Source organism: Onychostoma macrolepis, chromosome 05 (assembly GCF_012432095.1).
Source record: "Onychostoma macrolepis isolate SWU-2019 chromosome 05, ASM1243209v1, whole genome shotgun sequence".
NCBI classification, from domain to species: domain Eukaryota; kingdom Metazoa; phylum Chordata; class Actinopteri; order Cypriniformes; family Cyprinidae; genus Onychostoma; species Onychostoma macrolepis.
This window is the reverse complement of record NC_081159.1, coordinates 19,905,453-19,924,386: the sequence shown is the minus strand read 5'-3', so window position 1 is coordinate 19,924,386 and position 18,934 is coordinate 19,905,453. Positions and strand designations below refer to the sequence as shown.

The 18,934-nt window shown below is 37.8% G+C and overlaps 1 protein-coding gene across 2 annotated transcripts in view; it reads left to right on the top strand.

Annotated features, from left to right (window-relative positions):
• The window catches only part of zzef1 (zinc finger, ZZ-type with EF hand domain 1), a 40,054-nt gene extending 21,327 nt beyond the window's left edge, over window positions 1-18,727 (top strand). The window contains exons 40-54 of one of the 2 annotated variants that reach the window (XM_058775841.1): window positions 344-624; window positions 1,101-1,275; window positions 1,414-1,546; window positions 2,149-2,381; window positions 4,406-4,723; window positions 4,870-4,970; window positions 5,233-5,368; window positions 5,452-5,811; window positions 6,038-6,181; window positions 6,271-6,439; window positions 6,931-7,029; window positions 8,457-8,622; window positions 9,309-9,459; window positions 13,525-13,596; window positions 15,464-18,727. In XM_058775841.1, the coding sequence (XP_058631824.1) occupies window positions 344-624; window positions 1,101-1,275; window positions 1,414-1,546; window positions 2,149-2,381; window positions 4,406-4,723; window positions 4,870-4,970; window positions 5,233-5,368; window positions 5,452-5,811; window positions 6,038-6,181; window positions 6,271-6,439; window positions 6,931-7,029; window positions 8,457-8,622; window positions 9,309-9,459; window positions 13,525-13,596; window positions 15,464-15,544 (2,619 nt within the window). In that variant the 3' untranslated portion in view covers window positions 15,545-18,727. The remainder of the gene's footprint in view (window positions 1-343; window positions 625-1,100; window positions 1,276-1,413; window positions 1,547-2,148; window positions 2,382-4,405; window positions 4,724-4,869; window positions 4,971-5,232; window positions 5,369-5,451; window positions 5,812-6,037; window positions 6,182-6,270; window positions 6,440-6,930; window positions 7,030-8,456; window positions 8,623-9,308; window positions 9,460-13,524; window positions 13,597-15,463) is intronic. The other variant, XM_058775840.1, reaches the window with a different exon arrangement.
• The last annotated feature ends 207 nt before the right edge of the window (window positions 18,728-18,934 follow it).

The following is an 18,934-nucleotide window of genomic DNA, read 5'->3' as shown; positions in this document are numbered from 1 at the left end:
CAGGTTTTCACAACAAAACCCGCCCAATTGCTACTCTAAACTAGCCTAAAACTAGCCCAATGGCATGTTTTTTGGCGAGGTTCCCCTGGTAAAATTCACATTGCAGGGACTAAATATCACGTTATTTGGGTTGTTTCAACCCACGGACATGAAAAACAACCCGCGGCAACAGTTTTGAAGTAGCCACAGACTTGGCAACACTGTTGTAGTGGTAGGATTTTGGTTTCAGAAAATGTTTAATTTGTAACCTGAAATGAAGCCAGTTCAGCTACCTATTTTTTTGTCTCACGTTCACATCCAAGAAACACAGAATATGCTAATATACACATTTAATCCTCCACAGGGCAGCTCGCTGTCTTTGTCCAGCCTGAGTCCCATCCTGCCACTGCTGTTCAGAGTGGTCATCTCGAACGCCGGCTGTCTGAATGAAACATACCACCTGACACTAGGCCTTCTGGGACAGCTTCTGTTAAGGATCTCTCCTGCGGAGGCTGATGCAGCTGTTGCAGAGGCACTGACAGACAAATTTGAGTTGCTTACCCTCGGAGATGGAGCAGCGCTTGATGTTCCTGGCTGGAAGACCACTCAATTGCTCTTCAGTCTGGGAGCAGTGTGTCTAGACAGGTAGTGTGATTGGATTTGTAACATATGGTTAAACATAATGTGTTTTAGAGGCCAAATACATTAACGTTCAGCAGTGTGGGATACATATCATTTTTTTTTTTTTTTTTGAAGAAATTAATACTTTTATTTGACAAGGATGCATTTTTCAGAAGTGACAGTAAAGGCATTTATAATGTTACAGTGTAAGAAATGAATCATGTCTTCCACACAAAATATTAAGCAGCACAGCTGTTTTTAACATTGATGTTTCTGGAGCACCAAATCATCATATTAGAATGATTCTTTTTTTTTTATAGATCATATGATACTGAAGACCTCAAATTTTTAAATGTGGTAGGGACAGTCAAACATTTAGCCTGAACTTTACCTTTACAGCTTTAGCTTTGTTGGACGTTTTTGTATTTTTAATTAACACATTTTCAGTTTTTCACAAAACAGTGAGTCTTTGTCCATCATCTGTGTTTTCATTACAACAGTCGTATCGGTCTGGATTGGGCGTGCTCTGTGGCGGACATCTTGCGAAACCTGAATATTTCTTCTCAGTGGTGTGCTGTTGTGGCAGCTTTCACTGATCACTGCATCCAGCAGTTACCACAGCAACTCAAGAGAACCAATCTCTTCACTTTGTTGGTGCTTGTGGGATTCCCTGAGGTATGAACAAAGATGTTATATGTGCTATCTCTAACACACATAATATAGGCCTGTATGAAGTTATGACATGCCATCTGTAGTCAAGACTCATCTGAGCCATTATGACATTTTGAAAGAGATGCATGTCTTGTTTATTAGGTGCTGTGTATGGGGACTCAGGCTGTCTTCATCGATAATGCCAACGAACAACACAACGTGATTCTGCTCAAACACTTCACTGAAAAGAACAGAGCTGCTGTGGTGGACGTCAAGACTCGCAAGAGGAGAACAGGTGCGAGAAGATCTGTCAACGGGTTCTTCACACTGCTCACACTCATTTCTCAATTGTTCTTAGCTGTAAAAATACCACTGCTGGCAGCCCTGAGCTGCACGAGTCTTTCTAAAGTCACAGACTGTCATTGACATTTAAACCCACCTTCATTTGCAAAGGGTGTGTCGGCTTTACTTACCTTGTTGCCAAGGTTTAACAGATGGTTTTTGTATGAAGGTACCTCTTAAGTAAACTTGCAGGCTTCTAAAACTTTAAAGAGCAAATATTTGATGACCACTATGCTTATTTCTCAATAGTAAAACAATCATATGCTTAAAAAATAATATTGTAAGTATTTGTTGTGATCAAACTGGCTTTTAAATTATAGTTATTTCAGTCAACCACCAAAAATATGTAGGATTAATGGTTATGAGTAGCCCCTCACTAATGCCTTCAGAAATTAAACTGTTGAGGACATTTCAGTAGACGAGATGCTATGTAAACATTCAATTGGGACTTCCTAGCCTCATTTAGTGGCTGCTTTGAGGAAACACCCACAGTCACTCAAATAGTAAAACAAAAAAGTGCATTAATGCATCTCTATTTTCTACTTTTTTTCTCAGTGAAAGACTACCAGTTAGTCCAGGCACATGAGAGCAGCAGCAGGAATGATGCAGAGTCCCATGAGGGGCAAGCTGTGTCCCCGACCTCCGCCCACCTGAGCCGCTACCTGAAGAACTTCACCTCCATTGTGAGTCACCTACTGCAGGTCGGGGTGGAGAGCAGCGCCCAAGATGCTGTGGAGGCCACCTGGGTGCTCTCTCTCGCTCTTAAAGGACTCTACAACACTCTCAAGGTATTCACCTCACACCTGCCCTTGTACAGCAAAAAAGTTTGGCTTTGAAGTTCATAAGTCATAGAACTAAATGATATAGGGACCACAAAAAGTGTAATTATGTGTGTGTAATATATACAGTGCCCTCCAAAAGTATTGGAACAGAAAAGACAAAATTACTCTGTTGGCTGTGGAGTCAAGACACTTACAAATATGATTAAAAGATGAATATGAGACAAAACTACAGAATGTCCGATTTTATTATTGGGTGGTTCAACACACAGATGTTTTTCCAGCTAAGAAGTTCAGCACTTTTGGAGTTTCATCCCTCTATCTGATGTGAGCATAAGTATCGGAACAGTTGCCTCACAGGTCTTTCTAAGTGATCAGCTGTGTCCTGTTGCATTAATTCTTCAGATATTAAAAGCAGGGAATGTGTCGTATCCGTTACATCCATTACTTCTGCATTCTGAATCTTGCATTTGATGATGACGCACACAAACCAGGATGAAGACGAGGGAGCTGACTTTGAGTGAAAAGCAAGCAATTTGGATGCTAAAAGAAAAGAGGAAGTCAGATAGAGCTCTAGCAAAAACAAAGGGCATGGAGAAATCAAGAGTTTGGAAACCACCAGCGACACCAGCAACCAACAACTACCTGATCGGCTGAGAAAACAACAGTAGTTGATGACAGACAAATCATAAAAGCTGTGAAAATGAATCCTAAAAGACGTGTCTGTAAAATCACCAACAACTTCCAGAAAGCTGGGGTGATGCTCTGACAATTTACTGTCCTCAGGAGACTTTGACACAGAATTACAGATGCTACACAGCAAGATACAAACCTCTGACCAGCTCCAAAAATAGAAAGGCAAGATTAGAGTTTGCAAAAAAGCACAAAGGTGAGCACAGAATAACCTTTATCGAAGTGATGGGAAAGCAAAAATGTGTTTTCTCCACAAAAGGGAACTGCAATGATCCCAAGCATACAGCCTCATCTGTAAAGCATGTTGGAGGTGTTGTCATGGCATGGGCATGCATGACTGCCTCTGGAACAGGCCCTCTCAACTTTACTGATGACTTAATGTATGATAACAGTAGCAGAATGAATTTGGAAGGGTACAAAACCATCTTGCCTACCAATATTCAAGAAAATGCCACCAGATTCATTGGGAAGTGCTTCATATTGCATCAGGACAATGACCCAAAACACCCTGCCAGTTCAGTCAAGGAATTTATAAAGGCAAAGAAATGGAAAGTCTTAGATTGCCCAAGTCAATCTCTAGATTTAAATCCGATTGAACATGAATTTCACCAGTCTCGTATTCATCTTTTAATCATATTTGCAAATGTCTTGACTCTACAGCCAACAGAGCAATTTTGTCTTTACTGTTCCAATACTTTTGGTGGGCACTAGTGTGTGTGTTTTAAGTACACATTGTATATACATATATATATATATCATATATTTCATATACATATGTATGTACACACACACACACTACCGTCCAAAAGTTTGGGGTCAATAAGAGCAAGGTCACATTAAATTGATTGATTTAAACTTCTCTGCTCATCAAAGAATCCTGAAAACAATGCATTACGGTTTCCACAAAAATATTAAGCAGCTGTTTTCAACATTGATAATAATAAGATGTTTCTTGAGCAAAATCAGCATATTAGAATTATTTATGAAGGATTAGGCTATGTGACATCCTGAATAAATAAACAAATACATACATGCATGAATACAAATGTATATACGTTATAGTTTATAATAATTTTGAAGGTGCATAGTTGTGAATTGTTTTTTTTAACTACTTTTTGTGACGTGTTGTTTGAAAAGTGTGTTGTGCTATCTTGCTTTGAAATAAATGCTTAGTTTTGATATTTTATGTTATATATTATATTTATTTATGTATTATATTTATCTGATTCAATGAAATGTTTAGATGTTTAATTAAGACTTTCCAAATATGTTTTGGGGCCATTACATAAATTCTCAACTTGAACAAGTCATAATTGTTGATTTTCCTCTATTTCTTGCAGAAGCATGGGGTGGATCAAGCCCAAGAGGCCATCCAGGGCTCTGGCCTGATGCAGCTCCTGGTCCGTAAGTGCAGCAAGGGCACAGGCTTCAGCAAGATGTGGCTTTTGCGAGACCTAGAGATCCTCTCCATCATGCTTTATTCCTCCAAGCGAGAGATCCACTCCATGGCAGAGGACGCAGACACCGAGACAGATGGAGAGAAGGAGAGAGAGAAAGAGCATGACTCCGATCACTCCAGCTGCTGTGCTGATGATGCCGATCCAAACAGACCAGATCCACTCGAAGGACTGGATGAAGAGACAAAGATCTGTTTCCAGGTCAGGCTTCAAACACATCTTCTGTCAGTCGTGGGCCTTTTAAGAACCGGAGAGGGAAAGGGGGCAGATAATTCCCAGTACTGAAATATAGGGACGAGTATATAGAGGAACATTTATTAGAGCTCTCATGTTTGTCTTACTGTTAGATTACCCATGATGCTCTTAATGCCCCACTGCACATCTTGAGAGCCATGTATGAGCTCCAGATGAAGAGAACAGATTCTTTCTTCCTTGAGGTGCAGAAGAGGTGAGTTTCATTTCGAATTATCATTTCATTTTCATAGTCAAGGTTTAGAATTTATTTCTGGGAATGTACATGCTTAATGTACAAATCTTAAGATAGCATCATCGATTTGAATTGATCCTTCTTAATATCTGCAAAGTACTAAAGAGCTTGCATTTTCTGTGTAAACTCATGAACAAAATTGCAAATAAATCTTGTGTACTTCTCAACTGTATAAAATCAATTCAAAGATAATCCTTTTTTTCCCTAACATATCATATCTTAGATTCGATGGTGACGCTATAAAAACCGATGAGACTATTCGTACACTGGCACAGAAGTGGCAACCATCTAAAAGACCTCGTTCTGAGGAAAGAAGTACCAAGGCTGTAGATACTGATATTATCATTGTGCCCTGTGTGGTAAGACTAAGTTTAAAATTAAACGCATTCCATTTTGTGATCTAAAGTTACCATTAATTCGCTCCATTTTCTTTGACACTCAGTCTAAACCCACACGGTGTGATCGAGCCACAGAAGAAACAAATGTCGTCACGCAGAAACTCATCACCAACACAGAGAGCGACCTCCAGCTGAGTTATGCCAAACAGCGGCGCACCAAGAGCTCAGCACTGCTGCATAAAGAGCTGGATGCTCGCAGCAACAAAGCAGTGCGACAGTACCTTTTCAAAGTGAATGAAGCCATTGCTATTCTGTACGCACGTCATGTGTTGGCGACGCTGCTGGCCGACTGGCCGTCTGACACTCCCATCAGAGAGGAAGACCTGGAGCTGAGTGGAGCTTCTCACATGGCCTACATACTGGACATGCTCATGCAACTAGAGGAGAGACCCATGTGGGAGAAGGTGAGAAGGGGAAGGAGTGTGTGGATTTGTAGTCAGGATTTAAAATGAGCTTTTGCCAAACCACCTGGGAACATTTACAGGCCATTCATTCTGGCCATGAAACTTTTTCAAAATACAATAAATATTACATTATTATATACCGTCTAATAAATATTTAATTAGTACATAAATTAAGACCTCAGATTGTTGGTATGCATATAACTCTTCGTCACATGTTGGATCTCAGATCTTGCAGAAGGTTCTGAGGGGCTGCAGCCACAGCATGCTGGGTAATCTGTCGCTGACAGCATGTCAGTTTATGGAGGAGCCAGGAATGGCTGTGCAGGTCCGTGAATCCAAGCACCCCTACGACAACAACACTAACTTTGAGGTATGAATTGCATTTTCTTTTACTCCAAATCGCTGGATCACAGTTGCGTTTTCCTGGTTCACTCAATGTCATTGTTTGTGTTGTCTCAGGATAAGGTGCACATCCCTGGAGCCATCTTCCTGTCTGTGAAGTTTGACTCTCGCTGTCACACAGAGGAGGGATGTGATGAGCTCCTTATGGCCAGCAACAGTGACTTCCTGCAGGACCTGCACACTTTCAGTGGTTCTCACCAGAAATGGACCGACTTTGAGATTCCAGGTGAGAATTTGAGAAAGTGGCATGTTTGAATAATATTTGTTTATAAATATATCATAAAGGACTGGTGTTTGCTTAGTTTGAAATGCAGTTGCAGGAAATGTTGGAGGAAAATCAGTTATTAAATCCAGTACTTCCAAAATTGAATGATTGACTTGTTTTGTACTACTTAAATATTGACTTTGTATTAAGATTGAAAGCATGTTGTTTTTTTTAATCCATTATTATAAATCTGAAGGAGAATAATATAAATATTGTTCTAAAGCAGTGCTATTGTATTAAACGTATTTCACTTGCCCACCGGCACTTCTTTTGTGGCCCACCTCTGGTTTAAGTGAAATGTGTTTGTCAGTGAAATTTTATGTCCAGTTTAGAAATCCAGGTCAATCTGAAGATTTCACACATTTTTCTACACATTCGATGTACATTTTCAATTTGGGGTTGATGATAAATGAGCAGAATGTAAGGGTTGTTTTTTCCTCTTTCTTCTCTAGGGGACACTCTCTACTACAGGTTTATATCAGATATGAGTAACACAGAATGGGGCTACAAGTTCACTGTGACTGGTGGCCATCGAGGGCGCTTCCAGACTGGTATGCAATTTGTCTCTTTTGATGCCTATCACTAATGTCCTCTAGCCACTGTCTAGATGTGCTCTAGATCATGATGATTGTATGTCTAGATATATTAAAAATAAAACACAAAAACTAAAATCAATCATTTTAAATGCTGAGTTTAGGCATTGTACAGTATAAAACGCTAAAACTTAAAACTATTAAAAATCATTTTCAGTAATTGTAATAAAGCCAAATAAAATAAGTTAAAAAAATAAAAAAAGTACTTACTTTAACTAAAACAAATATGCATTAAAATGAATTTAAAAATATAATTTTATAGAAATATAAAAACAATCCAGTATAACTGACAATAGCACATAAGAAATTTAACTTGCACTAAAATTCAAATGAAATGAAAATTTTAAAGTTATAAAAATATTTATAATACAATAAAAGTATATAAATTGTACTAAAATAACACTAAGATGCTTTAGCAGCATATTATATTATTAGTGTTCATCAGTGTTATTTTAATATATAGTTTGTTAATATTTTGAATTAGTTTTTTGTATTTTCTGTTTTCATTTTAGTTTTAGTCATTTTGTTGTTTAGTTTTGACATTTGTAATAGTTTTTATATATATATATATATATATATATATATATATATATATATATATATATATATATATATATATATATATATATATATATATATATATATATATATATATATGTGTATATGTATGTGTGTGTGTATGTATACAGTTTTTATTAAGTTTTAGAACTAGTTGTAGTTAACAATGATAACCCTGTCGCATGTTGGATGATGGCAAAGGTGATCTAAATGTAAAAATAGGCATGAATAAGTACATCGACCTATACTGATAAATTAAAAAAAACTGATATTTTACTGATATATTTCTCTACTGTGAAGTTTATCCATTACAGAATTCTCATCCACAAACCAGTTGCTCTGATTAGGCCATTCACACACAAGCATTTTATAACACAATTTCACGTGCTAGACAAGTGCACTGGTCAGAAATGTCTGCCTTTCATTTGTTTACATAGTAAAGCAGCGAAGTAGATTACTAAAACACATTCTATGTGTAGACGGGCCCTTAGTCTGTAAACTTCTGAGCATACTATACGATTGATCATGTCTGTCAGTACTGGGTGACGAGTAGCTTTGAACTCCTTTCCTGTGTCTCGTTTATCTTTAATCAAAGAATTAATAGACGTGCACCTTCTGCTCTGTTTCTGATGTTATTATTCTGTAATGGAAAATCAAATGGGTTTCTCAGCCAAGGAAGCAGCGCCTCATTTATGGGGTCTGCCAACTCATTTGCTGTTTCACAGATGAGACTTAAGAGGGTAAACAAGAGAAAGAAGCAGCCCCACATGTGAATTTATATTCTTTTCAGTTTGCAAGTTGGCTAATAAATTCACTTTTATGAACAGGTTTTGAGATCCTGAAGCAGATGCTAGCAGATGAGCAGGCATTGACTCACCTCCCGCTGGCTGACATCTGGGAGTGGCAGGTGGGCGTGGCCTGTCGGCAAACAGGAAACCAGCGGCTGAAAGCCATTCACCTGCTGCTGCGGCTCCTGCAGTGTCCGTCTCAATGGTGTGTTCCTCCTTACCTTTCTGAAAAGCTCTGACAGCATTTATTAAACCCAACAAAAGGTAGTCAATTCATCCTGCAGTGCTTTAAAGCCGCCCTACTATTCCAAAGAAATGAGGCAGCAACTTCCTTTCAGAACTTGGCCTGTCAGGTCAGTTCTGCTCTCTGTGGATGGCAGGTGCAACTTGGCCCAGTTTAACAAGCTTCGAGATCTTTCTTCCGCTCTGCAACTTTTGTCTTGTTTCTGAAGAGTGGCGAGTTTAGAAAACCTGAATCAACTTTTCCTCAGAAGCACTTCTTGAACGGTTTATATTAACTTCTGCTCATTCATTTGTGTGCTTTGGCGAGCATTCAGATTTACACAGCGTTTGCATAATGCATCTGATGGTGGCTTGCTGCCTTGATTGTTCCCATGGCAACAAGGTCACATGTCAGGGTGATTTGCATGATTTCCATGGTGTTTGGACACAGTTACATCATCATCAGCAGACAGAGCGTGTGTGAGAGAAATAGAGACATGGACCTGTCGTGCCAGGTTGAGGAATAGCCCATGCAAATGGCCACCTGCCCACCACAAGGAGAACATTAACCAGGCGAATGAGATGGCCTTATAGGTCAAATATGAGTAATGGTAAAGCCATTTAGAGTGCAATGACCTCACGTTTTGATTGTTGTGTGTGTTAACACAGGGGTTGTGACCTTACACTTCTGCGGCCGCTATGGCAGCTCTTCACTACTATGGAGAGTGGTTTGATTCAGGACCCCACCAGCATCACGGTCCTCCTTCCTCTCCATCGCGCTCTCACTGAGCTCTTCTTCATCGCTGAAGCCAAGGCCATGGTGAGTGACCATCATCTTCGTCCTTTCTTTAGCATCTTTTTTAAGAATATTCATGAGAAAGAATAAAAGCAGGAGATCATTAGGCAGAGTAAATAATACATTTCTTTACACTACTGCTCAAAAATATATGGTCAGTAAGATTGAAGTTAATACTTTTATTCAGCAAGGACACATTAAATTGATCAAAAGTGACAAATTTCTTTTTGAAATAAATACTGTTGTTTTGAACTTTCTATTGATCAGAGAAGCCTAAAAAATATCACTGTTTCCACAAAGATATTAAGCAGCACAACCGTTTTCAACATTGATAATAATAAGAAAGGTTCCCTGTGCACCATATCAGCATATTAGAATGATTTCTGAAGAATCGCATGACGCTGAATGCTGGAGTAATTATGCTGACAATTCAGCTTTGCCATAAAATGTAATGTATACGTTTTAAGGCAAGGCAAGTTTATTTATATAGCACATTTCTTACACAATGGTAATTCAAAGTACTTTACATAAAAGGAATTAAAATAATCATTAAAAAAGTAATCACAACAATAAAAACAAGGAATTTAATTTGAAAATGAATTTGAAAAAAAAAAATCGAAAATGATGATATATTAAAATATCATCATGTAATATATTTAAGATAAGCTATTTTTTAAATTGTAATTATATTTCACAATATTGCTGTTTTACTGTATTTTTGGTCAAATAAATGCAGCTTAAGTGGGCATAAGAGATTTTATTGTTTTCTCTGTGAACCATTATGTTTTCATTCATAAGCCAACCGAGGTGTTGAAATCAATAGTAATTTATAGTTTCATTTAAGATGCGTAATGTCGCTTGTCGCATCTGTGAAGACTTCAGAATGATCAATTATTATGATTTCGTAACGCTGCTCCTGTTTAGCGATGGAGGATCCTCAGTTTACACTAAGTTTAACTGGATCTCCTAGATAATCTGTATGTAACGTAGGGCTGGGCGATATATCGAACACGATATTCATGCGCATCTCGTCAGTAAAGCCGGGTCCGTGATTAGCGCTAAATCTCCATCACCTGTTTTCAAATAGAGTGCCATTTAATACACAGAGCCGTAGTTCACTGACAAGCTACGCAATATCGCGTTCATTATCGATAAAACGGTCCAAAATCCATTTTTGACAAATCCTCTTTATTAAGTTTATATTCAGATTCATGGTGTTTTGGTGCAGGGTCCACTTAAACAATGTATGAAAGCCAACATAAAGCCTTCTATATTAGTAATCTTTCTTTGTATTGTCTTGTGAGTGTACAGTTGCCAAAATCACTCAGTCATTTAATTTGTTTAGCTGTTTTTGCAGTGACTTTTAAACAACTGGTTTTAAGTGGATGTGTGTATTCAGTTTCTCTCAAGCGTCATTGCAGAGTAACCACAGATCTTAACGTTTGACAGCCACAAAGTGAGACAAACTTTTCTGGGGGGAAATGTTTCACTTAGAAAGTGTGTTTTGCCATATTTCTTAAAAATAAAGTACACTTCATTTGATATTTTGTCATATAATGCAAAGAAATCCGTGAATACCTAAGAGTGGCTTTAGTTTCCAAAAACCAGGCACTAGAGGGCACTAACACATCTCCTTGATTTCAAAGAAAGCCAAAATAATCTTCAAGGACATATATAGTCACACACAGAGTATAGAGAAACTCACACAGTATGTGATGCATATATTTTTATAAACCGCTATGTCTTGTAAAACCTTGACTATCAGGCCTGAGTGAATGGCTCTCTTTCTTTGAGCCTGTAAATGGGAGGAAGGTTTTATGACAATACTCTTTCATCCTTGAGCCATAATACTTTAACAGGCAAGTTGGACATGAATATGAAGTGGTTTCTGTGTGTGTGTATGTGTTTGAATGGGAAATGTTTAAGTGAGCATTAGTCTCGAGGACTGACAGGCAAATGGATGAAGTGAGTGTTGAGTGGTTACACCAGTAGATGCTCAGCACTGTTTGGCCTCATTATGAAGAGCTTTAATCTCTCCCACAGCCGCTGCACTTCTCAGAACTGACCATAAAGATTTCAGGCCTCTGAGCAGCCAGATGATCATGACTGATCCATTGTTTATTTTCAGCAAGGCAACGCTTGACAGTGGGGTCAGAACGCTGATCTAGTGGGAGATTGTCTGCACGCATTTGCAAGAGAGTCTCAGCATGTCATTGCTCAGCTGTTGCACCGTTTGAGTCGGAAATGAGACGGAAAGAAGAAAAAACAGATAAGAAGTCAGGCTCATTCTGTCTTCCTCTCCTGTAGTGTAGTACGCTCATTTCTGTGGGATGATAAAAGCCCCTCCTTCACAAAGGAAGTGGTTTCAAAAGTGTTCTGACATGACAAAAGCTGCAGGCTCTCCACAGTCTACAGAAAGTGATGTTAAGAAGTGTTTTGAGACGTCTAGATGTTGTTCGTTTTGGTGTAGAAGTGGAGTGCAGTCTGACCAGCTTCTGTTGATCCAAAGCATTGTTGACACTCCAGTCAAAACAACACTTTACTTAAATATAATGTCATTTAAGAATGTCACTTTCTCCCTTCACTGTTCAATGAAAAGAGACATTTGTAGGAAAGCAAGTTGTAAGTTCTTGCAAAACGGCTAATTATTACTCACACACACACACACATATACAGTATGTTTACTGTGTGTGTGTGTGTGTGTGTGTGCGTGCGAAATAAGTGTTGTAAAATAATATTGTAAAATATTATTTAAAATAGCTGCATCTGTTATATTTTAAAATGCAATTCCTGCTGGTGATGGCAAAACTGAATTTTTAGCAGGATTACTCCAGTGTTCTGTCACATGGTCCTTCAGAAATATGTTGAATACGTTTTCAATGCTGAAAACTATTGTGCTGCTTAATATTTTTGTGGAAAATTTGATGAATAGAAAGTAAAAAAAAAAAACATTATTAACATGTTGTGTAACATTATAAATGTGTCACTTTTGATCAATTTAATGTGTCCTTGCTGATTAAAAGTGTATATTTCTTTTTAAAAAATCTTACTGACCCCAAACTTTTGAGTAGTCCACAGTATATAATGTAATTTATTTGCATAATTTGTTTATTTGCAGCCTCTTTCCTTTTAGTAGTGCATTTTAACCAGGGAAAAAAAATATACAAACTACCTTTTATGAGCAAAATTAGGAAGGACAGCAAAATGAAAATTTCAGTGAACACTGATATGATATCTGTGTGCAAACTTCCTTTTAAATGTTTAACAACAGTTATCTTTAGTGCTGTACTTGTTCAGTTTCCCATTTCTGTATGGCTGATCCTTGCCAATCTGTGCATCAGTAATAAGCATTAGCCTCATCAACCTTGTGCGCTGCTTATACTGTACATATTGTCACAATAGAAAGTTTACCTTGATATGAATGTTCACTGATTTTTCAGGGTTTAAGACTGACTACAAACCATTATAAAATAACAAACCATTAACTACGAGTTTTGCCACAATAAACTCTTAATTTGCTGCTTATTAATAATTAGTTAGAAAGTTAAGTACCCACAATACTTTTTGCTATGCCTACTTCACATAACATGTTTAAGTGGGCTTTACGTGTTGTAGGTTCCACCATACTCCCTCAAAAGTTCTCCAGAGATTGTATAACAGTCTCTGCATAACACAGAAATACTTGGAGACTCTGGACTCTTAGACATGATCAATGTGAAATACCTGGAACAGAGCAAATACTCCTACCTCAGGAAATTAGAAAGCAGAGGCAGGGCTGATTTAGATGGTGTCTGGTTTGATTCAGAGTTATGTCATCTACAGCATGGTGCTGTTCCAAACCCCAGATTAACAGCTCATGCTGAGCTACGGGAGCGTGAGCCAGTCTGGTGAATAACAGTATAGTCTAACTGGCCTTGAATTGAGCTGACCTACCATCAGATTGCTTTCCTGACAAGTGCTAGAAAATAAATTCAGCCTTTTTTGCAGCTTGTTTTCTATATCGATGACCTTTTAAAGGGACTAAATGTGTCATATTCATGTTGTAGTTGAATGCTAAAGCTGTCACGTGTCTTTTCATTTGTCCATCAGGAGCAGGACGTTCTGCAGGAGTACCTTCTTGCTCTCACTACCAATGAACAGCTAGTAGTGCGCACTGCACAGGTAAGACTACCACAGTCCCTGTAGTGTTCATGTACAATTTATTTCATTTTATTTTACAATTTAGTATCCTCCAGTGTTTAAATCAAGGGAAGACAGCAAAAAAGTACAAGCTAAAATATGATTGCAATACAAAAAAAAGCTCAAGAATAATGGGAAGAAACTGATTCAGATTATCAATGAAATTCCGAGTCATTTAGTAATGAAGCTGTTGAAAATACCGAACAGCCTTTTTTCCTAGTTCAGACCAAGCTTTATGAACATTCGTGAGCATATCTGAGAAGCTATGCCATAAACGCCACATTTGTAACAGTAAAGTAACAGGTTTACTTAAATAAACATGAAATTTAACTTGTTCATTTAGTAAAAATGAATAGCACCAGAGATAGGCCATTTTATGGAATTTGATTAATTGACAAATATCATGTAATAATATTTATAATCAATGTATATCGATGAATAATTTGACACAAGGGAGGAGAAGGACAGTAGACTTTGGTGTACAGTTAGTAAGGGTTATGCCGTTGAAGATGACACACAATAAATGTATTAAGACAATAAACTGCAGCAGTCATGTTCAAATGAGTACACATATAAATGAGTACACAAATGAGTGTGTATGTGTATGTATATATGTGTGTATGTATGTATGTGTGTATATATATATATATATATATATATATATATATATATATATATATATATATATATATATATATATATATATATACACACATACATACATACACCAGGAGCCACAAAAGGTTTTCAGTGGTGTTGGTTCACTGCTTAAAATGAGATGTGGCAGAGCCTAGTGCATTAACTTGTGCCATAAAGCTGCTAATTCACAAGAAGGACAGGAAACCGCAGCACAGTGGAGAGGTGAATGTTTGTCAAATGGACTACTGCATCCAATGTCCCACCATATGCTGATGAGCTATAATGATACTGTAATGTCTAATGGTGTGTTAAGCTTGTTTTATTAGCAAACCCTGATGACTGACAGGCATTGTACAGTATGGCTACCTGATGAAAAATTAATGAGGGTGTATTTTATTATTACTGTACAGTAGCAATCCCATTTCTCTGCAGTAACATTCATTTTAGTACAGATTAATACTTGCGATTTGGGAAAATACTTTAGTTCTCTAAAAGTAAAAGTGTTTGACCTTTGTTCACATAGATAGATAACAGCATTAGTGACAAAATTGCCTTTGGTGAAATAAATATTTGCGCTCCTCATCACATGACTGCGCTAACCAAATATTATGCTAAAACAGCTGAACATCAGAAAGCATATGTGTCGATTCTTGTACAAGGCGTACGAGTTCCCATCATCCATTTATGTGTGTATGTGCGAGAGTGTGTTTGTGTGTGGGCTGTTGGCAACTCTATTGCATTTAGTCATTAACCCCATTATTGTGTTTGGTGTGGCGCAGCCTCATCTCCGGCACAGGGGCGGCTAAAGGAACACATTGTGTTGTGTGGGACGGGATTAATGCTCTGTATTTATCTTATCCCGAGCACCTTTTTCACTCGCATTAAAAACATGCTTGTAATATTCATCACGGCCAAACAAGTGGTTTGATGTTGTTAACAAAATAGCGTTTTTGTGCCAAAAAAGTTTTTAAATGGGTTGAACAGTGACATATTTGAAGTGTGATAATTGTGTGTTTGTGTGTGGGTGTTTTTGCTGAGCTTTGAGGGCCACAGGTGTGTGAAACGGTTTGATAAATTACCCACAATGTTTTGCTTAATGGTTTTTCTCTCTCTCTGACTTTTTTCTGCCATTGTTGCTCCCCTCTTTCTTTATCCTGCTGTACTCATTCACTTTTCTTTATATCGTTCTCTCCCCTGTTTTATTGCACAGGCGCTGAAGAACATCGCAGCCATCAGCCTGGCCATTAATTACCCAAATAAATCCACTAAGCTGCTCAACCTGTCCCCGTGAAAGAGGGATGAAAGAGAGATCGAGATGAGAGAAGGGAATCTTGCCAGAGGCTCATGGGAATGGCCTTCTGCGCTCGACGGCTGCGGCAGGAGCGGGCCACATATCGTCTTCCAGAAAAACCCACCCCTGTGCTGTTTAATCATAAAGTGGGGGGCACGGCAATCTCGTGTCTCTGAATAATCGCTATTTCTCATCTGGTTTAGGCGAAGGTGTTTTGTTTTTTTGTTTTTTTTCTTTTCCACTTTACCTCCGCTTTAACAATGCGAGTTTAGTGGGCTGTGCCAAATTAGTTTTTTCACCCAGTAAGCACGTTTCTTTCTCCATTCCTTCGTTTTCTTTTTCGCAAAAGCCACCGTGGGCAAGACAATCGATCAAAGTGAAAGCAGGTCACCTTTCCCTGCCTCACACATTCTCCCTGGACACGATGCCTAAAAATATGAAGCTGCCGGCGCAGTCTCATCCTTCAAAGTGGCCCGAGACTACGTATATGATGAATATATATCGATTATATATCCGAAACCGTGGGGCCTTCTCTCTGTTCACCCTCAGTGCAGGCTGATTAGCTGATGTTTGTTCAGAACTAGCAGCTAGCAGTTACACTCGAAAACCACGTGCTTCTTGACAAATGTCAGCTGATGTTTGTGAGTAGGTTAAAAAAACGAGTTTGACGTGCCATGTGAGTCCAGAAGGCGCCGTTTGCCTTACGAGTGCAGCTCAAAGTGATCTCACAACTAATTGTGGGTCAGTTAGCACAGCTATAACACGTCCTAGTGAGAGGAATGTCAACGCTTGAGTCTTACATTGTCATGTCCCAGATTCTCAACTCACTTATAGTGCTGCATACCACCAGGAAATACAGAGCATTATGTACAGAAATATCACTTTATGTTGTGCTGCATGCAACACTGGACTAAACCATGGTGTCCATTACTGTTAGTGACATATCGGTTGGTGTTTTATAGATGTATTCTGTAATATTACTGCAGTTGGAGACATTGTTTGATTGGTGGATTGACACAGAATTGCGGGTTTGGTGGATGGTCTTAAGGTGCAGACCTTGATAATCATAATCTTCATTCATCTAGCGTTTGAGACTCACCAGTAGTTTAACTGTTGTGGCATGGAAGTTGTGTTGCTTTAAAATATATATTTATTATTATTACAGGGACATTATTGGGTGAATCTCGAGTGAAGCGTTTGATTGGCTAATAAGAGAGATTTGTTGCCGTCAGTTAAAGGCTGTTCTTACTTCTAACCGATGTTTATCTAAATAGTAATTTTATTAATTGTCTTTTTTTTTGCCCTGTAGCCAAACATTTCTGTTTTTTAATGAAATATCATAGTCATTGAGTATTTTTTGTTCTTGACAGGGGTATTTAGATCTGTGATGATTTTTAGTTCAGTTTGATTTCATTTTAGGTGGAAAGGAATTGAGACGGATGGTTATTTATGCCAAAGAATCATTATTGTTTGAAAGAGAAACATCTAACGCAAAGAAATTTATATTTATCTTCCTGAACGAGGCTCTAATGTTGGCGTGGTTGGTGGCGGTGTTATAGAAAAGAAGGTTGAAGTGTTGGGCTCCAGTGACGGACACAGATCCTTTAGTCCTCAATGTTTTTGTTTACATGTGTACTAGCATGGAGCACTGGCTACATTTGGTGCCGCTGCTTAGCCTCGGTTCGGGTGGGTTTCAAAATGTCTGCCAGGAAAACTTCCTGTCACTCTAAAGCCTCAGAAATTAACAAACGATGTGCCTATGTTTAAAATGAAGCAATCTTAATTTAATCTTCATATCATTATAAAGGTCCTCTCTTCAACTATATTTTTTAAAGAAAATTATATAGTTTAATTTGGAGCATTTTCTATCTATTTTATTTTTATGAATGTCTTTTTTGTTTCAGACCTCATGGCTTCAATTGCTTTGACTTTGACATGAATGTATATAGTTGTGAATATGGATAATTGCATAAATAATTCATATGAAAATGATTTTTCATGTCACCCCCCACGTTAAAGAAATGCCAGAATAATGTACTATATTGTTGTAAGTTTACACTTGATCCTTTTGAATTGAATTGATTTGCTATGTCACACACACATACACACGCACACACTCAAAACAAACAACAAAACTGCTTTGGGTTGATTGCTCATTTGTTTTTAATTAAAAAAGCAAGATATGCAAATTCATGTGCCTGGAGGTTTCCCTCTTTTTTAAGGAAAGTCATTTATAAGTCAAAACCCCTTAGACGACAATTCAGTCTTTTGGAAATTATTGGCGAGCTGTAGGGATGTAACGATTAACTGTGAGCCGGTTGAAAATCAATTCATATACAGTCATGGCCAAAAATATCGGCACCCTTGGTAAATATGATCAAAGGCGGCTGTGAAAATTAATCTGCATTGTTAATCCTTTTGATCTTTTATTAAAAAAAAAAAATCACAAAAATCTATCTCTTCATTGGATAATAAGAATTTAAAATGGGGGGAAATATCATTATGAAATGTTTTTATCAAATACATGTTGGACACAATTATTGGCACCCCTAGAAATTCGTATGAGTAAAATATCTCTAAAGTATATTCCCATTCATATTCACAATTATGAGCACTCCAGGGTGATTATGAACATGAGATTATCCAGCCATGGCTTCCTGTTTCACAGAAATATAAATAGGAGGGAAAACAAAGCCCAAATTCCCTTAATCATCCATCACAATGAGAAAAACCAAAGAATATATTTCTGATGTGAAGCAAAAGATAATTGAGCTTCACAAATTAGTGAAGTGGCTTTAAGAAAAGAGCTAGAGCAGTCAAAATTCCCATTTCCACCATTAGGGCAATAATTAAGAATTTACAATCAACATAAAATGTTATGAAACTGCCTGGAAGAGGACGTGTGTCTATATCATCCTAATGCACGGTGAGAAGGAGAGTTTGAGTGGCTAAAGACTCTCTAAGGACCACAGCTGGAGAATTGCAGAAAATAGTTGAGTCTCTGGGTCAGAAAACCTTAAAAAAAAAATTGTCAAGCAGCACCTACATCACCACATGTTGTTTGGGAGGGTTTCAAGAACAATTCTCCTAGCTCATCCAAAAACAAACTCCAGCATATTCAGTTATCAGACACGACTGGAACTTCAAATGGGACTGGCTTCTATGGTCAGATGAAACTAAAAAATGAGCTTTTTAGCAGCAAACACTCAATATGGGTTTGGTGAACACAGGGATAAAAAGTACCCCATGTGTACAATGAAATATACTCATTTATAATTTGTCTTAAATCTCATTTTGTAAAAAAAAAAGAAAAGTGAATCGAATCGTGAGTTGAGTGAATCGTTACATCCCTAGTGAGTTGTAAAGGATTCCAATTTTATACCATGTATC